This window comes from Budorcas taxicolor, chromosome X, assembly GCF_023091745.1.
Source record: "Budorcas taxicolor isolate Tak-1 chromosome X, Takin1.1, whole genome shotgun sequence".
In the NCBI taxonomy this organism is placed as follows: Eukaryota; Metazoa; Chordata; class Mammalia; order Artiodactyla; family Bovidae; genus Budorcas; species Budorcas taxicolor.
In genome coordinates, this window is record NC_068935.1 from 18,628,057 (window position 1) to 18,646,946 (window position 18,890).

The following is an 18,890-nucleotide window of genomic DNA, read 5'->3' on the forward strand; positions in this document are numbered from 1 at the left end:
CAATCCTTTCACCACATGTGATGAAATGGAGACCTTGGTTTGTAAAGGATGTCCCTCTAGGGGATCGTGGACTTCAGAATTGAGCTCCACAAGGGAGCACGAGGAGCCTCAGTCCAGGGTGTCCGCTGCTCAGCACAGCTCTTTAGATTCTCAAGGCTGAGTCTGCAGAGCAAATGCTGTTGAAATGATACAGCAGCCAAAATGCTAACAAAGAGTGTTACATTCATCATCCAAACTGCTTCTTCCCTTCAGTGGCCTTGCCTTCTAGATAGAGGACTTTAACACCCCTTGGAGAAGGCAATGGCACCCCACTCCAGTACTCTTGCCTGGAAAATTCCATGGACGGAGGAGCCTTGTAGGCTGCAGTCCATGGGGTTGCTGAGAGTTGGACACGACTCAGTGACTTCACTTTCACTTTTCACTTTCATGCATTGGAGAAGGAAATGGCAACCCACTCCAGCGTTCTTGCCTGGAGAATCCCAGGGACGGCAGAGCCTGGTGGGCTGCCGTCTATGGGGTCGCACAGAGTCGGACATGACTGAAGCGACTTAGCAGCAGCAGCAGCAAACATTCTTTGTACAGTTGGTTTCTCAGATTTGGGGTAGCCAGGCAGGAAAAGGGAAGAATAAGCCTCCAGAATTGTAGCTCTTGCTTGTCACACATATCATCAGACTTGTCCAGGAGGCCTATCGTGCTTACTGGGCATGATGGAGAATATGGAAGTTTGAGACCCGGGTCATACCCTTATTCAACAGAGTGCTTAGTTAGCAAGACAGGAAATACAGAATCACTCACTAATCATGTTCCTTCTAAAAACACAGATTTTTTTTTTTTTTTTGCCTAATTTACTCCTAACTTATCCTCAGCTCAAATATCACTTCCTCAGAGATGCTTTCTTTGGTCAAATCCCTATAGTACAAACTCTCATGAAAGTGAAAAGTGAAAGTCACTCAGTTGTGTTCAACTCTTTGCGACCCCATGTACTATACAGTACATAGAATTCTCCAGGCCAGAATACTGGAGTGGGTAGCCTTTCCCTTCTCCAGGAGATCTTCCCAACCCAGGGATTGAACCCAGGCCTCCCACATTGCAGGTGGATTCTTTACCAGCTGAGCCACAAAAGAAGCCCACTAACTCTCAGAGCTGGGTATAAATCTCCTTTGTCACACCAATTACACTTACATTTTATAATTACTTGTTTTTACATTTGCTTTTTTTAGATTAAATTCAATCTCTCTCACTAGACTCTAAGTTCCGTAAGGGCAGAGATGGTCTAAGTCTTGGTTGCTTAACAAGCACATATGAAACTTTGATGATATGTCAGGCAATTCTCTTGATAGTTTACAAATATTAATTTACTTAATTCTCATATTAACTCCATGAAGCATTATTATTGTTATACATACAGAGGAAACTGAGATCCAGAGAGGCAGCAAAGCTTGTCAAAGCTCAGAAAACTAAGAAATGCACAGAGCCAGGATTCAAACCTAGGGAGGCAGGTTCTGGAGTCAGTGTTGTTAACCATTATTCTATAGCTATTTTGCTCATTTCCAGTACTTAGTGCAATGCCTGACTCATATAGCTCGATGAACATTTGTTGGATGAATCAATGGATCTTGTCCTTTGTAGTCCTAAGTCAGGCACCCCCCAAAATTGGCCTAATAATCACATGTTGATCTACAACTCATATATATTAAACTTACATTTCACTTATGACAAGATGATATAGTCCTCTTTGTGACTTTTGACATTCTTTTAAGTTAAAAAATTTTTTTCTTCTTTAAATTTTATTAATTTAAAGGCCTGATTCTCAGGCCTTCAAGATCAGATTGAATTATATCACCAGCTTTCTTGGATCTTCAGTTTGCAGATGCAGACTGTGGGAATTCTCAGTCTCCATAATTTTTTGCTGCAATCTTTAAAATTAATTTGAGTCTCCATAATTTCATGATCCAAGTTCTCATGAGCCAATTCCATAATTTTATGAGCCAATAATTCCATATGCCTCATAATTTCATGAGCCAATTCCAGGGGATCAGGTATCCAATTCCAGGACTCAGGTATCCAACCTGGGTCTCCTGCATTGCAGGCAGATTCTTTACCATCTGAGACACCAGGGAAGCTCAGTTCTTCCAAATAAATATATATTATTTTATATAATAATGGCCTATCTATCATCTCTATATCCTATTGGTTCTACTTCTCTAGAGAAGCCTGACTAATACATCAACTATATGCTGTCTATATGAAACCCATTTTAAGTATAAAGACACACATAGGTTAAAGAGTTAAAGGATGGGAAATGTTATGCCATGAAAACACTAAATAAAAGAAAGCTGGAATAGCTATATTAATATCAGATAAAGTAGACTTCAGAGCAAGAAATATTACCAGAGATACTGAAAGATGTTCCATAATTATAAAGGAGTCAATTCTCCCTAAATATACTAAATTTTAAAATATGTATGCATCTAACAACAGAGCTTCAAATATCTGAGCAAAAATTGATAGAAGTAATGAGAAAAAGATGAACCAACAATTATTGTTGGAGACTTCAATGCTCTTCTGTCAGCAACAGATAGAACAAGTATATAGACAACCATTAAGGACACAGAAGACCAGAATAATGTTGTCAACAACTTGACCTAATCTCCACTTATAAAACACTTTAACCAACAACAGGGGAATAAACATTCTTTTCAAATGCAGAAAGAACATAGACCTAAAGAGAGCATATTCTGGGCTACAACACACACCTTAAGACTTTTAAAAGAATAGAAATAATGCAATGATCCTAACAAGACCAATCTAAAATTCAATACAAAGATATCTGGAAAATCTCCAAATATTTGGCTCAGATGGTAAAGCGGCTGACTGCAATGCGGAAGACCCGGGTTCCATCCCTGGGTTGGGAAGATCCCCTGGAGAAGGAAATGGCAACCCACTCCAGTACTCTTGCCTGGAAAATTCCGTGGACTGAGGAGCCTGGTAGGCTACAGTCCATGGGGTCACAAAGAGTCGGACACGACTGAGCAACTTCACTTCACTTCTATATAACCCATGGGTCAAAGAGATAGTTTTTAGGAAAAAATTTTAAAATATTCTGAATTGAATGAAAGAAAATAAAACACATCATGGCACAGTTGTGGGATGCAATTAGAACAACACTTAGAAGGAAATTTATAGCAATTAATGCTTATATTAGAAATAGACCAGATTTAAAATCAATAATCTAAATTTCTTCTTTGTGAAACTAGAGAAAGAAGAGCAAATTAAACCAAAACAAGCAGAAGGAAACAATGAAAACAAGAGCTTAAATCAGTGAAATTAAAACTAGAAAAGCAAGAAAAAAATCAGTGAAGCCCAAAGTTGGTTCTTTTAAAAGATGAATAAAATTGACAAAACTCTGTACAGGCCGACCAATACCAAAGAAGATATAAATTACCAATATCAGTAATGAGAGAGTGGATATCACTACAGAACCCACAGACATGAAACAGAGATAAAGGAATACCACAAAGAACTCTGCCCATAATTCTGTGATATAGAGATAATGGATCCTGAAGGGTTCTATTTGCATTAAATAATTCAGAATACAGTTAAGAGTCACGAAGAGTCAGACACGACTTGGCGACTGAACAACAACAACAACATACAGTAAAGAGTGGATAGATGAGCGTGGCCATAGATAATTTATTGGAAAGAATTAACACTACAGAGGTGGCATCTCTAAGTCCTTCTGCTATTGATAGATATATCACTCAAGAACTGACATTTTCCTAACTAGCAGGGCATGCGTGCTTGCTAGGTCACTTCAGTCATGTCCGACTCTGTGGTCCTATGGATTGTAGCCACCAGGCTCCTCTGTCCATGGGATTCTCCAGGCAAGAACACTGGAGTGGGTTGCCGTGCCCTTGTCCAGAGTATCTTCCCTCCTAACTAGCAGATTGCATGAAACTAATGTCCTAGTACAATGAATGTTAGAAATGGGCTCTTCTTTGTAGAGTGAAAGGTATTCAATATACGTGGATTAGCTATAGCAAATTGAAGACACTCCCTATCTTTGCACAAACAAAATATAAGAATCCACTAGGGCTTTTACCCTATCAAAACCTCTATAAGCTGACATGAATGACTTGATCTCAAATGGGTCCTGTGCTCAGCCATTAATCAAGGAGGATTTTTAACTGCATGATGTCAGCTAGAGGATATGTGCTGTGTCTTTCAAAAGGATGTTATTGGAGCACTTGAAAGGACAGAGATCTGGGGCTTCATCAAGTTTATGGAACAGGTTTCATGATGTGTTGGGCATAGTGTGCTAATAAATAATGTCTTTATGAGGTGGAGATTTATCTAAGCCCTTGTTTTATTATAATCCTGTATGGAGAGCAAAGAGGAGTAATTAGACTTCCCTGCATCAAACTTCTTTGCTGGCCATTATTATTTACCATATAATAGTTGTGCATTACCAGGTGATGTAGGTCACTCTGCATCAGCTAGGTAGTATGCTAACCATTTTGTGTTCATGAACTCATTTATTTCTCAAAGCAATGTTAGGAGACAGAAGCAAATGATATGATAAAACAGTAAGATGAGATTCAGAAAGATGAAATTATTTACCTAAGCAAGTCTAGAGACCAGGCTCTCTGATTTTAGTGCTAGTGTTTTAAGCTCTTCATTCCCTTTCACCACCTGATTTTTTTTATCATCATCTTTTAAGAATATACAGAATCAGGTAAATGATATCAGTAGAAGTCAGCCTTCTATAGAGCTGAGGACAGTTTAAATTCATAGGTTCTGGGTATTAGAGATACAAGGAGCTCAGATATGAGAAGGTTAATATGGCAACTATATTGACCTCAATTTTCCTGATGACACTTGTGATTGAGTTTTTTCCAAGATAACACCTTTACTGAAACATAATTCACATACTATAAAATTCACCCTTTTAAAGTATACAATTAAATAGTTTCTAGTGTATCCTGAGTTGTGTGGTTCCTGTCTATTAGCTGTTAGGGGAATTTAATATTTTGGTGTTTGTGACAATAGTCAAACTTTGACTGATAGCCTATTGCTTGGCCATCTTTGCTCCCAAAAGTCAAACCTTGGATGTTCCACCAGGCTCCTCAAGCATTGGTCTTTGTGGAAATCATCCAAATGAGCATTTAGGGTGACTCCCTGAAATATGAGCATTTGAAATTCTTTTTCTTTTCTAAGTTATTAACTAGACCTACCCAGACCTCCAACGGAAAATACATCTGTGAGATAGATGGGAGAAACACCACCCTACCCTACTGGCACTTGGGATGAAACTTTCAAAGTGGTTAAACTTACTGTTTCAATCATTTCTTCTGGTTCAGACACTGGTTCTTAATCTGAGGCCACAACTGTTAACTGAACCAGGGAGTTATCATGAAGGACCTGCAAGTCTACCTGTGGATGAGGCATTGTTTTTATTTTGGATAAATATGTCTTACACATATATTTACTACTTCTTTATAAACCATGCAGGTTTGCTGTTGTGATTAATCAAGATGTGCATGTGTGTATGCTCAGCGGCTTCAGTTGTGCCCCACTCTGTGTGATGCTATGGACTGTAGCCCGCGAGGCTCCTCTGTCCATGGCATTCTCCAGGCAAGAATACTGGAGTGAGTTGCCATGCCCTTCTCCAGGGCATATTCCCGACCCAGGGATTGAAACTGCGTCTCCCACATTGCAGGTGAGCTCTTTACCACTGAGCCACCGGGGAGGCCCTAATCAAGCACAAAAACCTTCTAAACACATAGCTGAATTCCTAGTAACTTTTCATTATAGAGTTTCTCAATCAGCAGATATGAAAGCACAACTACCATCATAGGATAATCAGAGACTTTTGAGTCACAAAAGAAGTCATGTGAACTCAAAAGAGTTGAGGAATGGCCAAGTTAAATAATGACCCTACTTCATTGGGTACAAAATTTTCATTTAGTAGGGCATCAACTTATCTGCAGTCATTAATACAGTAGTGTGAATTCATTGGATTGCTTCAGAGTAGGCAACTGAACAATTCTACCCTGGAAGCAGGGAGGGGATCAAAAATGGCCCCAAGCAATTCTAGTGTGCTAAAAAGGTCAGCTTTTCAGGAGCCATATGTGCTTGAGGAAATTTATTCTTTTTGTATTTATGACAGTAACTTTGATGGATTATTGTTTGGCTGGTATAACTCCAAATGTTCTCCAGCTTCTTTCAGTTTTGGAAGACACACAGATGGAAACAAGAGAATGCTGAGCACCAAGGGTGGATGCTAAAAGGGAGGAGGGAGCCGTGACCAAGACCAAATCTGCCCACTTAGTTTGTTGGAAGGGCAAGGAGGAGAGTGGTGTCTACCCTGAAACTTTTGCAGGCTACCTGAGGCTTCTTTTGAGCTTCTTTCCATTTTCTTTCAGAATCTCCTTCCCCTATACTTGCTTGCAAATCTTTCCCACCCCATCCAACCCAGAGTCCCACTTTCTATCCAAAGCTATTTAATCAGCTCGAATTGTCTTGTGTTTTTCTGGAGGGGTTCCCTCTTCAGCATTGCCAGAATGTCTCAATATTCTTGGAGTGTGTCCTCAGTTTTCCAAAACTTCGGGGCGTCCCATAGCCACAGCTCTGACTTCAAATACACACTGACCTTTTCCTTTCAACCAAACATCCTCCTCCTTCCCCAATTGCATCAGAGCTTCCTCAAGCCTGTTGTCCTGCTCCAGGCATCCCTCTGCCTGTGGCTTGGGGTTAATATCTGTCCTTTCCAATCCCACCCCATGTGATTGTGTCTTTGTTTCAGATCCAGGAGAGTAATCATACTCAGGCTGGGTCTCCACTAGCCAAAGCAAAAGAGACATTTGGGGGAAACAATTGGTCAGTCCCTGCAGAAGGGTTTTTTGGGTTGCCTGACAACCGATTGCCTCAATTCTCCTTTCACATCAATAACCTCGGAGCCATAAATGGTACTTTCATTGGCATTAGCAAAGCAAGTGTACAATAATGTTAGTTGCTTGAGAGGAGACCATATCCCAAGAGGTACTCCAGATAACTTATTTTCTTAGAATTGCAGAGTAAAAGGCTCCTGAAAACTGGGTTGAAAACTTTGTGTCTGCCTTACTCCAACCTCTGTCTGACTGCCACCTAATGGCATGGGAAGGTGGGGTGGGGTTGGGAGTGGGAGTGGTCCATGGGGTGCAGTCAATAAGTGGGTGTGTTTTCTGGAGAACTGGAAAATAAAAATAGAATTGACTAAAAAGTACACTTGTTATCACTGTGCACCAGCAATCCTAAATAATGTCAGGGATAAAATACTTCTCACTTTGTTATGTCACTTCCCCCACTCCAGAACCTAAGCAGTCCCCTCCTCCCCTGTGGAGAGGTGTTCTTAATGCTGACTTTTCAGATAATACTTCAGATTTACATCTATTCCTTTCAAAATTTCCCTGTCTTGTGTTCTATCCCTCTAGGGCTCTGCTATCTATTTTCCTTGGTGGAATTTCTTTATAGGGGAGGACTTGCAGTGGCTACCCCACTCTCCCTACTGTAAGGAGCACCTACATTGTAACAGGAGTCACCACAAGAATCAATGCTTAAGTCCAATGCTTGTTGAAATTCTTTGAAAGCAGTGAAACCTTGTCTGCAAATGAAAATGATATTAAGCTGGTCCTTTAATGTCATTTCTTCTTTGCTCCTCCATGATGAGGACAAACCACCATGACCTGCACTCTCGTAGTGCACCTTGGACTGATTCTTTCATCCCACCCATCACACTTGGAATCACGTGTTCAGTGCCTGCATTCTCTGGTAGACCACAACCTCAGTGTGTGCAAATGCCAGGTTTCTTTTGTTCACTGTTGAGAGCTCAGAAACAAGCATACTACCTGGTCTTCTGCAGAGTCTTAGACATGAGGTGACTATCTTGATCGCTGGACTGAAAATGGCCAAAGGCCCTTCTGCAGTGTTTCATCAGGCAGACACTTGGACAGGAAAGGTAATGCTTACTTGGTGCTGTCTACTTCCTCCAGCCCCCCAAATATCAGCCCCCACACCTAATACACAACCCCTTGTTCCTATGGCCTCTGTTGCTAAAAAGTTTTCAGCCACCCCAACCCTCTGCCTGTCATTTTGTAATGGGAGAAATTCATTTTGAGGGTAATAAAGGGTAATAAAATCTTCAAAACTGAAAAGGCATCTGAGGATTAAGCAGTTCTCCTTCACTTCACTGAACCTGCTTCCTTCCGAAGGCCTAGGCAGCTGTTCTGAAGGAACTTCCGCCCTGAAGGAACTCCTGCCCTGAAGGAACTTAGGTTCTGCTTTTTGAGTGAGGTCATTAATGGTGGAACCCAAAGTTTCTTTGAGGAGCAAGGTAGGTCTGGGATGGTATAGTGGAATGTGAAGAGGGGATAACAGCACAGGGACCCAGAAAGAGAGGAGGCTGGCAAGCACAACCTTCGCCTTCTTTGAGATTTTGCCTGGAGCCTGCTCTTCACCCCTTTCTCATCTGCCCCACCCCAAAGAGTGAAAGGAAACTCCCCGCTTGCTCCTCTCTCATACCCCCTGCCCTTGCCCCTAGGACCGAGCTTAAGCAGGTACTAATTAGCACTCTATATAATTTGGCTCCATTCAAGGTACAAGACGCTTGTGTTGACTGGCCTGGAGATATGAGCATCAAACAGAATGATGTTTCTAAAAGAAAATGCATGCTGGAGTCTAATTTTGGGGCCAATATTTCATTCTTAGATTGGGGACTGCTTATAATTGGAGCTGACTTGGAACTCCTCTTGTCTACGTTAACTTGAAGCAAGACCTTGGGTCTGTTGTACTGTCCATTTTGTGAAGGCTTCATATACACCATGTGGGAGTCTATTCACAGAGAGAGAGTTTTGCTCAGCTCAGTCGCTCAGTCGTGTCCGACTCTTTGCGACCCCATGAATCGCAGCACGCCAGTCCTCCCTGTCCATCACCAACTCTCGGAGTTCACTCAGACTCACGTCAATTGAATTGGTGATGCCATCCAGCCATCTCATCCTCTGTTGTCCCCTTCTCCTCCTTCCCCTAATCCCTCCCAGCATCAGAGTCTTTTCCAGTGAGTCAACTCTTCGCATGAGGTGGCCAAAGTATTGGAGTTTCAGCTTTAGCATCAGTCCTTCCAATGAACACCCAGGACTGATCTCCTTCAGGATGGACTGGGTGGATCTCCTTGCAGTCCAAGGGACTCTCAAGAGTCTTCTCCAACACCACAGTTCAAAAGCATCATTTCTTTGGTTCTCAGCTTTCTTTATAGTCCAACTCTCACATCCATACGTGTCTACTGGGAAAATCATAGCTTTGACTAGACGGACATTTGTTGGCAAAGTAATGTCTCTGCTTTTTAATATGCTGTCTATATTGGTCATAACTTTTCTTCCAAGGAGCAAGCGTCTTTTAATTTCATGACTCCAGTCACATCTGCAGTGATTTTTGAGCCCCCCAAAATAAAGTCTGACACTGTTTCCACTGTTCCCCCATCTACTTGCCATGAAGTGATGGGACCAGATGCCATGATCTTAGTTTTCTGAATGTTGAGTTTCAGGCCAACTTTTTCACTCTCTTCTTTCACTTTCATCAAGAGGCTTTTTAGTTCTTTGCTTTCTGCCATAAGTGTGGTGTCATCTGCATATCTGAGGTTATTGATATTTTTCCCGGCAATCTTGATTCCAGTTTGTGCTTCATCCAGTCCAGCATTTCTCATGCTGTACTCTGCATATAAGTTAAATAAGCAGGGTGACAATACACAGCCTTGACGTACTCCTTTCGAGATTTGGAACCAGTCTGTTGTTCCATGTCCAGTTCTAACCTGTATACAGATTTCTCAAGAGGCAGGTCAGCTGGTCTGGTATTCCCATCTCTTTCAGAATTTTCCACAGTTTGTTGTGATTCACACTGTCAAAGGCTTTGGCATAGTCAGTAAAGCAGAAGTAGATATTTTTCTGAAACTTTCTTGCTTTTTCTATGATCCAGCAGATGTTGGCAATTTGATCTCTGGTTCCTCCACCTTTTCTAAAAACAGCTTGAACATCTGGAAGTTCACAGTTCACGTACTGTTGAAGCCTGGCTTGGAGAATTTTGAGCATTACTTTGCTAGCGTGTGAGATAAGTGGAATTGTGCGGTAGTTTGAGCATTCTTTGGCATTGCCTTTCTTTGGGATTGGAATGAAAACTGACCTTTTCCAGTTCTGTGGCCATTGCCAAGTTTTCCAAATTTGCTGGCATATTGAGTGCAGCACTTTCACAGCATCATCTTTTAGAATTTGAAATAGGTCAACTGGAATTCCATCATCTCCACTAGCTTTGTTCATAGTGATGCTTCCTAAGGCCCACTTGATTTTTGCATTCCAGGATGTCTGGCTCTATGTTGGTGATCACACCATCGTGTTTATCTGGGTCATGAAGATCTTTTTTTGTATAGTTCTTCTGTGTATTCTTGCCACCTCTTCTTAATATATCTTCTGCTTCTGTTAGGTCCATACCATTTCTGTCCTTTATTGTGCCCATCTTTGCATGAAATGGTCCCTTGGTGTCTCTAATTTTTTTGAAGAGATCTGTAGACTTTCCCATTCTATTGTTTTCCTCTATTTCTTTGCACTGATCACTGAGGAAGTCTTTCTTATCTCTCCTTGCTATTCTTTGGAACTTTGCATTCAAATGAGTATATTTTTCCCTTTCTCCTTTGCCTTTTGCTTCTCTTCTATTCACAGCTATTTGTAAGCCCTCCTCAGAGAACCATTTTGCCTTTTTGCATTTCTTTTCCTTGGGGATGGTCTTGAGCCCTGTCTGCTGTCCAATGTCACGAACCTCCACCCACAGTTCTTCAGGCACTCTATCAGATCTAGTCCCTTAAATCTATTTCTCACTTCCACTGTGTAATCATAAGGGATTTGATTTAGGTCATACCTGAATGGTCTAGCGGTTTTCCCTACTTTCTTCAATTTAAGTCTGAGTTTGTCAATATGGAGTTCATGGTTGTGCCACAGTCAACTCCTGGTCTTGTTTTCACTGACTGTATACAACTTCTCCATCTTTGGCTGCAGAAAATATAATCAATTTGATTTCGGCATTGATTATCTGGTGATGTCCATGTGTAGAGTCTTTTCTTATGTTGTTGGAAGAGGGTGTTTGCTCTGACCAGGGCATTCTCTTGGCAAAACTCTATTAGCCTTTGCCCCGCTTCCTTCTGTACTCTAAGGCCAAAGTTGCCTGTTACTGTAGGTGTTTCTTGACTTCCTACATTTGCATTCCAGTCCCCTATAATGAAAAGGACATCTTTTTTGGGTGTTAGTTCTAGAAGGTGTTGTAGGTCTTCATAGAACCACTCAACTTCAGCTTCTTTGAATTAGTGGTTGGGGAATAGACTTGGATTACTGTGATATTCAGTGGTTTGCTTGTAGATGAACAGAGATCATTCTGTCATTTTTGAGATTATACCCAAGTAGTGCATGTTGGACTCTTTTGTTGACTATGAGGGCTACTCCATTTCTTCTAAGGGATTCTTGCCCAGAGTAGTAGATATAATGGTCATCTGAGTTAAATTCACCCATTCCAGTCCATTTTAGTTAGCTGATTCCTAAAATGTCGATGTTCACTCTTGCCATCTCCTGTTTGACCACTTCCAATTTTCCTTGATTCATGGACCTAACATTCCAGGTTCCTATGTAATGTTGCTCTTTACAGCATTGGACTTTACTTCCATCATTTTCCTTAGGTACAGAGAAAATGTTCTGAAGGCTGGCCTTGCCCCTGGATATTTAATCTCCAGACTGCTTTCTTTCCCGACTGGAGAAAGTATCTCATCACATTGACTATTCACTTGGCAAATATTTATTGAATGTCTTGAAGTGCTGAGCACTGGGTCCCTACCCTCTTGGAGTTCTCCAGACTCATCAGGGAGACTGCGGCTGGGCAAATGCTTCACATTTTAACACATGAAGGCATGTAAAAGGTGAAGGTACTCACTGTCCTTATCTCTAAAATAAGGTCAGTGATAGGAACTATCGTCTAAGGCTGTGCTGAGGATTAACTGGGAAAACATGCATGTCAATTGATGACTACCATGGCTGGCAAGTGTTTTGGTTGTTATTTCTTAGGGCAACAATTATCTGTGCCTGAAAGAGGTGGCCAAGATAGAAGATGAGCAATAGTAGTTTTAAAAAATGTGTAGGTGTTTGTGAAGTAGAAGCATCAGAGGATGAATGTTCCAGGCAAATGGAGCTGTGTGCAAAGACACAGAAGTAGTAAGGACCCAGTAAGTATCTGGAAAATGGTTTTGGCATGTTGGAGGATAGAGTACATAGGGAGAAATGGAAAATGGTGGTAAACTACTGGGGGTCAGGCAAGGCTCCAGGGAGGAGGTGACATTTGGACTGGGTCTTGAAGGATGAGTAGGAGTTTGCCAGGCAAAGAAGAAGAAAGATTATACTAGTGGTGGGAACACATACACAAAGGCACAAAGTTGTAAATGTATATGAACTATTTGGGAGACTGCATGTTATGGCCAGGGCTCTGCATTCAAGGACTTCTCTCCTCTGCTTAGAGGATTCAGAGATATCAGACCTTGTTTGGCAGATTGGTGGGATAGGCCCCCTGAAGTCAGTTTGCATGAGGGATTCATTGGGGAATAAAAGCAGTGCATGCGCACCAAAGGAAAGAGGGATGAGGGGAACAGACTCACATCTGTCTTACAGGCTTACACAGGCAGATCTCAGAGACACTGCAGGTTCAGTTCCAGACTACCACAATAAAGCAAATATGCAAATAAAGCAGAGCACACAAATTGTTTTGGTTCCAGAGTACACATAAAAGTTATGTTTACACTCTAGTGTATTCTCCTAAGTGTGCAACAGCATTATGTCTAAAAAAACAATGTGCATACCTTAATTTTTAAAAAGGCCTTATTGGTAAAAATGTCTAACGACCATCTGAGCCTTTGGTGAGTTGTAACCATTTTACAATGGGCTTCCCTGGTGGCACACTGGTAAAGAATCCACCTGCCTGTGCAGGTGATACAGGAGATGTGGGTTCCATCCCTGGGTCAGGAAGATACCCTAGAGAAAGAAATGGCAACCCACTCCAGTATTCTTGCCTGTGAAATCCCATGGACAGAAAAGCCTGACAGGCTACAGTGCACAGGGTCGCAAAAGATTTGGACATGACTGAGCGCACACACACACAATCTTTTTACAATGGTAACATCAAAGATCACTGACCACAGATCACCATCACAAATGTAAGAACAATGAAACGGCTTGAAATATTGTGACAATTACCAAAATGTGACTCAAAGGCAAGGCATGAACAAATGCTGTTGGAAAAATGGCACTGAGAGACATGCTGGAGGCAGGGTGGCCACAAACCTTTAATTTATAAAGTATGCCATAGCCTTGGAGCCTGATAGAATGAGGGTGCCTGTATTCAGCAGAACCTCTCCATATTGGCAACTGAGCCCTGAGGAAAGCTCAAAGTAGAAACTAAAGGGCTTGTTAAAGGCTTGTTTGCTTAAAAACTCCAGGAGACTCAAGCACAAGCAGACTGTGCTTTGGTCCACACAATACATACGCACCAACTCCGTGTAAGCTGTTTTAGCATAAGGTGACAAGGTATAACAGTGCAGGGGGAGGGAGGAGGGCCTTCTCCCCACTTGTGCACAGGATACCGTGGCACTGTAGAACACTGAGGGCTCCTCCAGGCCAGCAGAAGGCACACCCATCTGTAATGTTACAGCTGGTGGCCATGGTGAATGGTAGGACAGATGTGCTTATGGAGGCAGTAGACAGCCATCTTTTTTCCAGCAGTGCCCCTCACAGAGGAGTGCCAAAGCAAGAAAAAACTAAAAGGGTGGGTAATGTGGTGGCAGGCAGGACTTGTCCTTGAACCCATATGAGAGGATGTTAGGAGATTCCTGAGACTCCCTTAGAGGAGGAGAGTAAAAACTATAGGAAGGAAAAGACCCTGAAAGAGGAAGATAAGGGCAAAAAGCAATAAACATGGGCTATATTTAGGGGATCAAATGGGTAGGACTTGGTGAAATTTGGATGTGGGTGATCAGGGAAATGACAGTGTGCCAGGTGAAGCCAAGGTGTCTGGTTTATGTGGTTCCCCCAATGGAGGCATTTATTGGGATTTATAGCCCATCATTCCAGAAGAAAGTATGTCAGGTATAAAGTGGGACCAAGCTAAGAGAGATGATGGGAACTAGGAGTAGCTAATTCACAGTAAGGGGTTGGAAACCAAAGGCCAAAAATTTGTCTGGGTTGTGGGCAAGGGCTCTGTGTGGGGTAACCTAAACAGCAAGTTAACCTGACTTTCCCATCACTTTCCATTTTTTCTTCTCTATAGGATCCCTCCCTTCAATATTCAGACATGGCCAAACATCTCCCATGTTTAAGACAAAAATTTTCCCTTGACCTCATATCCTTCTTCTGCTACTTCTTTTACCTTCTGGTGGCTCAGTGAGTAAAAAAAAAAAAAAAATCTGCCTGCAATGCAGAAAACACAGGTTCAATCCCTGTGTCAGGAAGATCCTCTGGAGGAGGGCATGGCAACCCACTCCAGTATTCTTGCCTGGAAAATCCAATGGATTGAGGAGCCTGGCCGGCTACTGCCCATAGAGTTGGAAAGAGTCAGACACAAATGAGCGACTAAACACAGCATACCAAGGGTTGCCTCAAGCTGCTGCCTCCAATTGCTTATCTCCCTACTCACTTCTGGCCTCTACTCCTATCACTTCCCCAGTAGTTCACCACCACTGACCTCTGTGTTGCTAACACCAGTGTGTCCTTTACTGTTGCTGTTGTTCAGTCACTAAGTCATGCCCAACTCTTTTCGACCCCATAGACTGTAGCACACCAGGCTCCTCTGTCCTTCACTATCTCCTGGAGCTTACTCAAATTCATGTCCATTGATGCTATCTAACCATGTCACACATAGCCTTTTTAAGGGGCTTCCCCAATAGATCAGAGGGTAAAGAATCCGCCTGCAATGCAGGAGACACAGGAGATGAGGGTTCAATCCCTGGGTTGGGAAGATCCTCTGGAGAAGGAAATGGCAACCTACTCGAGTGTTCTTGCCTGGAAAGTTTCAAGGACAGAGGAGCCTGGTAGGCTACAGCCCAAAGAGATGCAAAGAGTCAGACAGGACTGAGCAACTAAACACAGTCTCCTTTTCAGACCTTACATAATTTGACATTGCAGATCTCTTGTATTTTGACTTCTGTGATAGCACTAATTTAGCTGGTATTAAGAGTTTGAGGGAATTTAGTCTGGATTGAAATATGTGACAATACTTTTACTTTGTTCCCTATGCAAATTTGCCACTGAGCAGCAGACCAAAATTAAGGCCCTCTTGAAACCCATGTCAATGGCCTTCTGTCCCCAGGCTCTTAAATGTCTTGGCCTAAATAGAAGCCATAAATCAATGGCCATTTTCAGTGCCATGCCATTTTTGAACTTTCATGGCCATGAGTAAATGCTCACTATGCCCCAGACACTAGTTTAATCACCTAACATGAACTGATGGAATTAAATTTCACTGCAAGATTGCAGGCAAAGGTCGATGATACCACTATCATCCCCATTTTATAGCTGGGGTGACTGACACAGCTGCTAAGTGTGGAACTGGGATTAAAAACCCAGGTCATCTGACTGCAAAGTTCTCACTCCTAACCATGAGGCTGTAGTGTGAGAGGGGTGTCAGGCTGAGTGTTCAAAAGCCAGGCCCTTCCATCACCAGTTACCCAGCCCAAGGTCCATGCTGCCCAGAGTCAGTCACATGACATTCCTGCACAGGATTTTTCCAAATGAACTTTTTATTAATTTAAAAATCCAGAAATACAGTGACTACATAAATAAGTACCCTATTTAGGTACATGTCCTGTGAGAAGAGTGAAAGGGTAATACTGTTATGTTATTCTTAGTTGTTTACATGAGTTAACTAGAAAATGGCTACAGCTGCTAAGTGGTACTTATGGGCTTTGCTTGTTCCAAGTGTTTATGGTACAAATAAATACACAAGAAGAACCACATCCATTCCTCTCTACTAAGTACAGGCGGCTCGGCCTCTTCTCTCTCTCTGCAACACCGAACATTGGAGGGTTTCTACGTTGGCCTCGCCCAGCACCCCAGCTCCTGCTTCACACTGCGCCTGGCCAAGGTATGTCCCGGCCCCTGCGGGCAACAGTCTATCTAGGGAAGCTCCCTGGGTGTTCCCTTCAGGTTGAGCTTTCAGAGAACACCTGGGTTGGAAGGTTTTGGGGCTGAGTCATCAGAAGGGGAATCACCACTGACTCAGGATCCAATGACTTGTTTCCACGCTATGGAAATACTGCCACCTCTGGGTGGGAGACAGCAGCTGTTTAATGTTTAACCCCCCCACCCCACCACTAATACTCTGGATGTCCTCCTTCCTTCCCCTCCCCTCCTCAAGAACAATGTGTCTGAGAGGCTGCTGGTCTCCTGAAGGCCTGGCCACCAGGCCTCAGTCTCTGTGATGAGAACAGACTCCTTTATGCCAGGTTGCCATAAAGACTGGACCTTTTACATTTTTCCCTATTGGTGTCAAATAACAAAAAAATGTTCATCTTACTTATGGTCACAGAGTAGGAAAAATGGGATTTCTTGGTCCTTAATATTTAAGTATTCACTAGAGTTCATCCAGGCCCCCCTGAGGAGATAAATCTAGAAAGCAGGTTTGAGATTCCTGCTGTGGAGAATTTATAGTTTTCCCTCAGAATGGATCACTTGGGCTCTGGTATTAGGCTGCAAAGAGACATTTTTGGAGCAGCCCTCACTGGGATCCATGATTCAGGTTCATGCTTGGTGCATGAGAGGAGAACAGTAGGAAGGCTTAGGATAAGGATTGTTATCAGAATCCCCATTTCCCCCAGTGAGCAATAATTCTCCTAACTGAAGCTTGGGAGGACGGAGTCCCTTTGCCAAGTAAAAACCAACTCCTGTAATTGGAGAAAAGGAACTGCCCTTTTAAGAAGCTTCTAGAATTTCATCATTTAACTAAAATTTTTAGACTAGAGAACTATGACTTCAGGACAGTAAGTGAGGATTGAGCTGTTAATTGGTGAGTTTTGTTGACTTGAAAACACATGGCTGACCTTGCTGACTTCTAGCAACTCTTTCCTTAAATAATTATTTTCTTTTATGTAGACTCAGTTTCTAAAAGTTTTACTCAATTCTAACTTCTTTATGGAGGTTTAGGGAGAAAAGAGAAGTGGTGTCGTAAGGTAAAAGTTCTTTTCCACCTCAGAGTGAAGGCAGCCATGAAATGGTGTTTTTATTCTTTCCCAGAATTGGTACCATCAACAACCACATCATAGACCCAAGTGCAGAGCCTTCTACTCACAACTCCTTATTTATCCTCCTGGGTGCCAACTGCCTCCAAGTTACCTGGGAGTCAGGCAAGGGAAAGAAGGGGAGAGTCTACACTAGCCTTGCCTCAGAATGAAGGCTGTAGTTCAGTATGTATGTGTGCGCATGCACATGTGTATGTGTACCTGTGTGTGTGTGAATATAGCAAGTTATTTAAACACAAGACATTCTAAATTTTAAAGAGAAGAATCTCATACTAATATTTTCTCTGTACTAAAGAACTCCTACTAAGCAATTCCCTTCTCTTTCTTTCACTGGAATAACTTTCTAGAGGTTTTGTTTACTCTTTAACCTGTAAAGAAATGTGATTCTCCCAGACACTAGAGCAGTGTTGTGGCGTCCTAGCCCTCTTCCTCCCACAGAGAATTCAAAATTCTGCTAGTCTCTTTGGAGGAGGTGTTTAAGGGCTGACATACCACTCCAATAAAGGAGCAAGTTATGCTGTGCATGGCGTGAATAATTGACTGCATTTGAGTTTGGGGTTTTAGGACACTGTTGACTTAAGCAAAGTAAGCCTGCAGTCCAGCTGCAGCTTGAGTTTTCTTGCTTTACTCTATCCAATACTGTCTGTCTTGTCTAACAGTGGCCCTTTTCAGACCTTTCCAGGTACAACACTTTGACCAAATCTTCAAGCTCCGTTCGGCACACACGACTTGAACACATCTGGCTGATCTGGGCTTCTCCTTCAGTGAAGATCTTCCACTGGCCTAAAAGGCAAACACAAAGTGGCCCAGAGATGTGAGAGGCAGGCAGAGCCAATGAGGAGCAGAACTGACACACCCAAGGCTTCCCTGAATGCTCACAGATCCGCCAGGGGAGCTCAAAGACAGGCATCATGAACTTTCAGCAAAACAGACCTTTCCTGAAACACTTTCCTGGGGACAGATATGGAACATGGGTCACAGGGTCTTCGTTTCAACACACAGCATTTGTCAGAATCCCAAGAGTAAAACCTAAGTGTTATTCTTGGGATTTTTACAGTCTGCTTAGTTAGCACTTAGGACTTGCTTCACCATCAGGTCGTTAGCTCTTAGGTGACAGTAGGTCAAATAAGGCACTTTGGGGACCTGTACCTGGTGCATTCCTGGCTTACTCTCTGAGGCCTGAATATTAGTTTGGGTTACTTGATTATTTATTGCTCGTTTCTTTATTCCTGCCACCCTTTGTCAAAAACTCTCCCCTCTCAGTTCCAGTGAAGTGGATGAACCTAGAGCCTGTTATATCAAAGTGATGTAAGTCAGAAAGAGAAAAACAAATATCGTATATTAACGTATATATATATAATCTAGAAAGATGGTACTGATGAACCTATTTGCAAGGAAGGAATGGAGATGCAGACGGAACAGACTTGTGGACACAGTAACAGGAGAGAGTGGGACAAATGGAGAAAGTAGCATCGACATATATACACTATGATGTATAAAATACATAGCTGGTGAGAAGTCGCTGTATAACGCAGGGAGCCCATCCTGG

General features: G+C 42.4%; 1 protein-coding gene across 5 annotated transcripts in view; it reads right to left on the reverse strand.

Annotated features, from left to right (window-relative positions):
- Nucleotides 1-16,469: 16,469 nt before the first annotated feature.
- Nucleotides 16,470-18,890, reverse strand: part of CHRDL1 (chordin like 1) — a 448,603-nt gene continuing 446,182 nt past the window's right edge. For all 5 annotated transcript variants that reach the window (XM_052662911.1, XM_052662912.1, XM_052662915.1 and 2 more), the window contains exon 12: nucleotides 16,470-18,124. In XM_052662911.1, coding sequence (XP_052518871.1) covers nucleotides 17,994-18,124 — 131 coding nt within the window. In that variant the 3' untranslated portion in view covers nucleotides 16,470-17,993. The remainder of the gene's footprint in view (nucleotides 18,125-18,890) is intronic.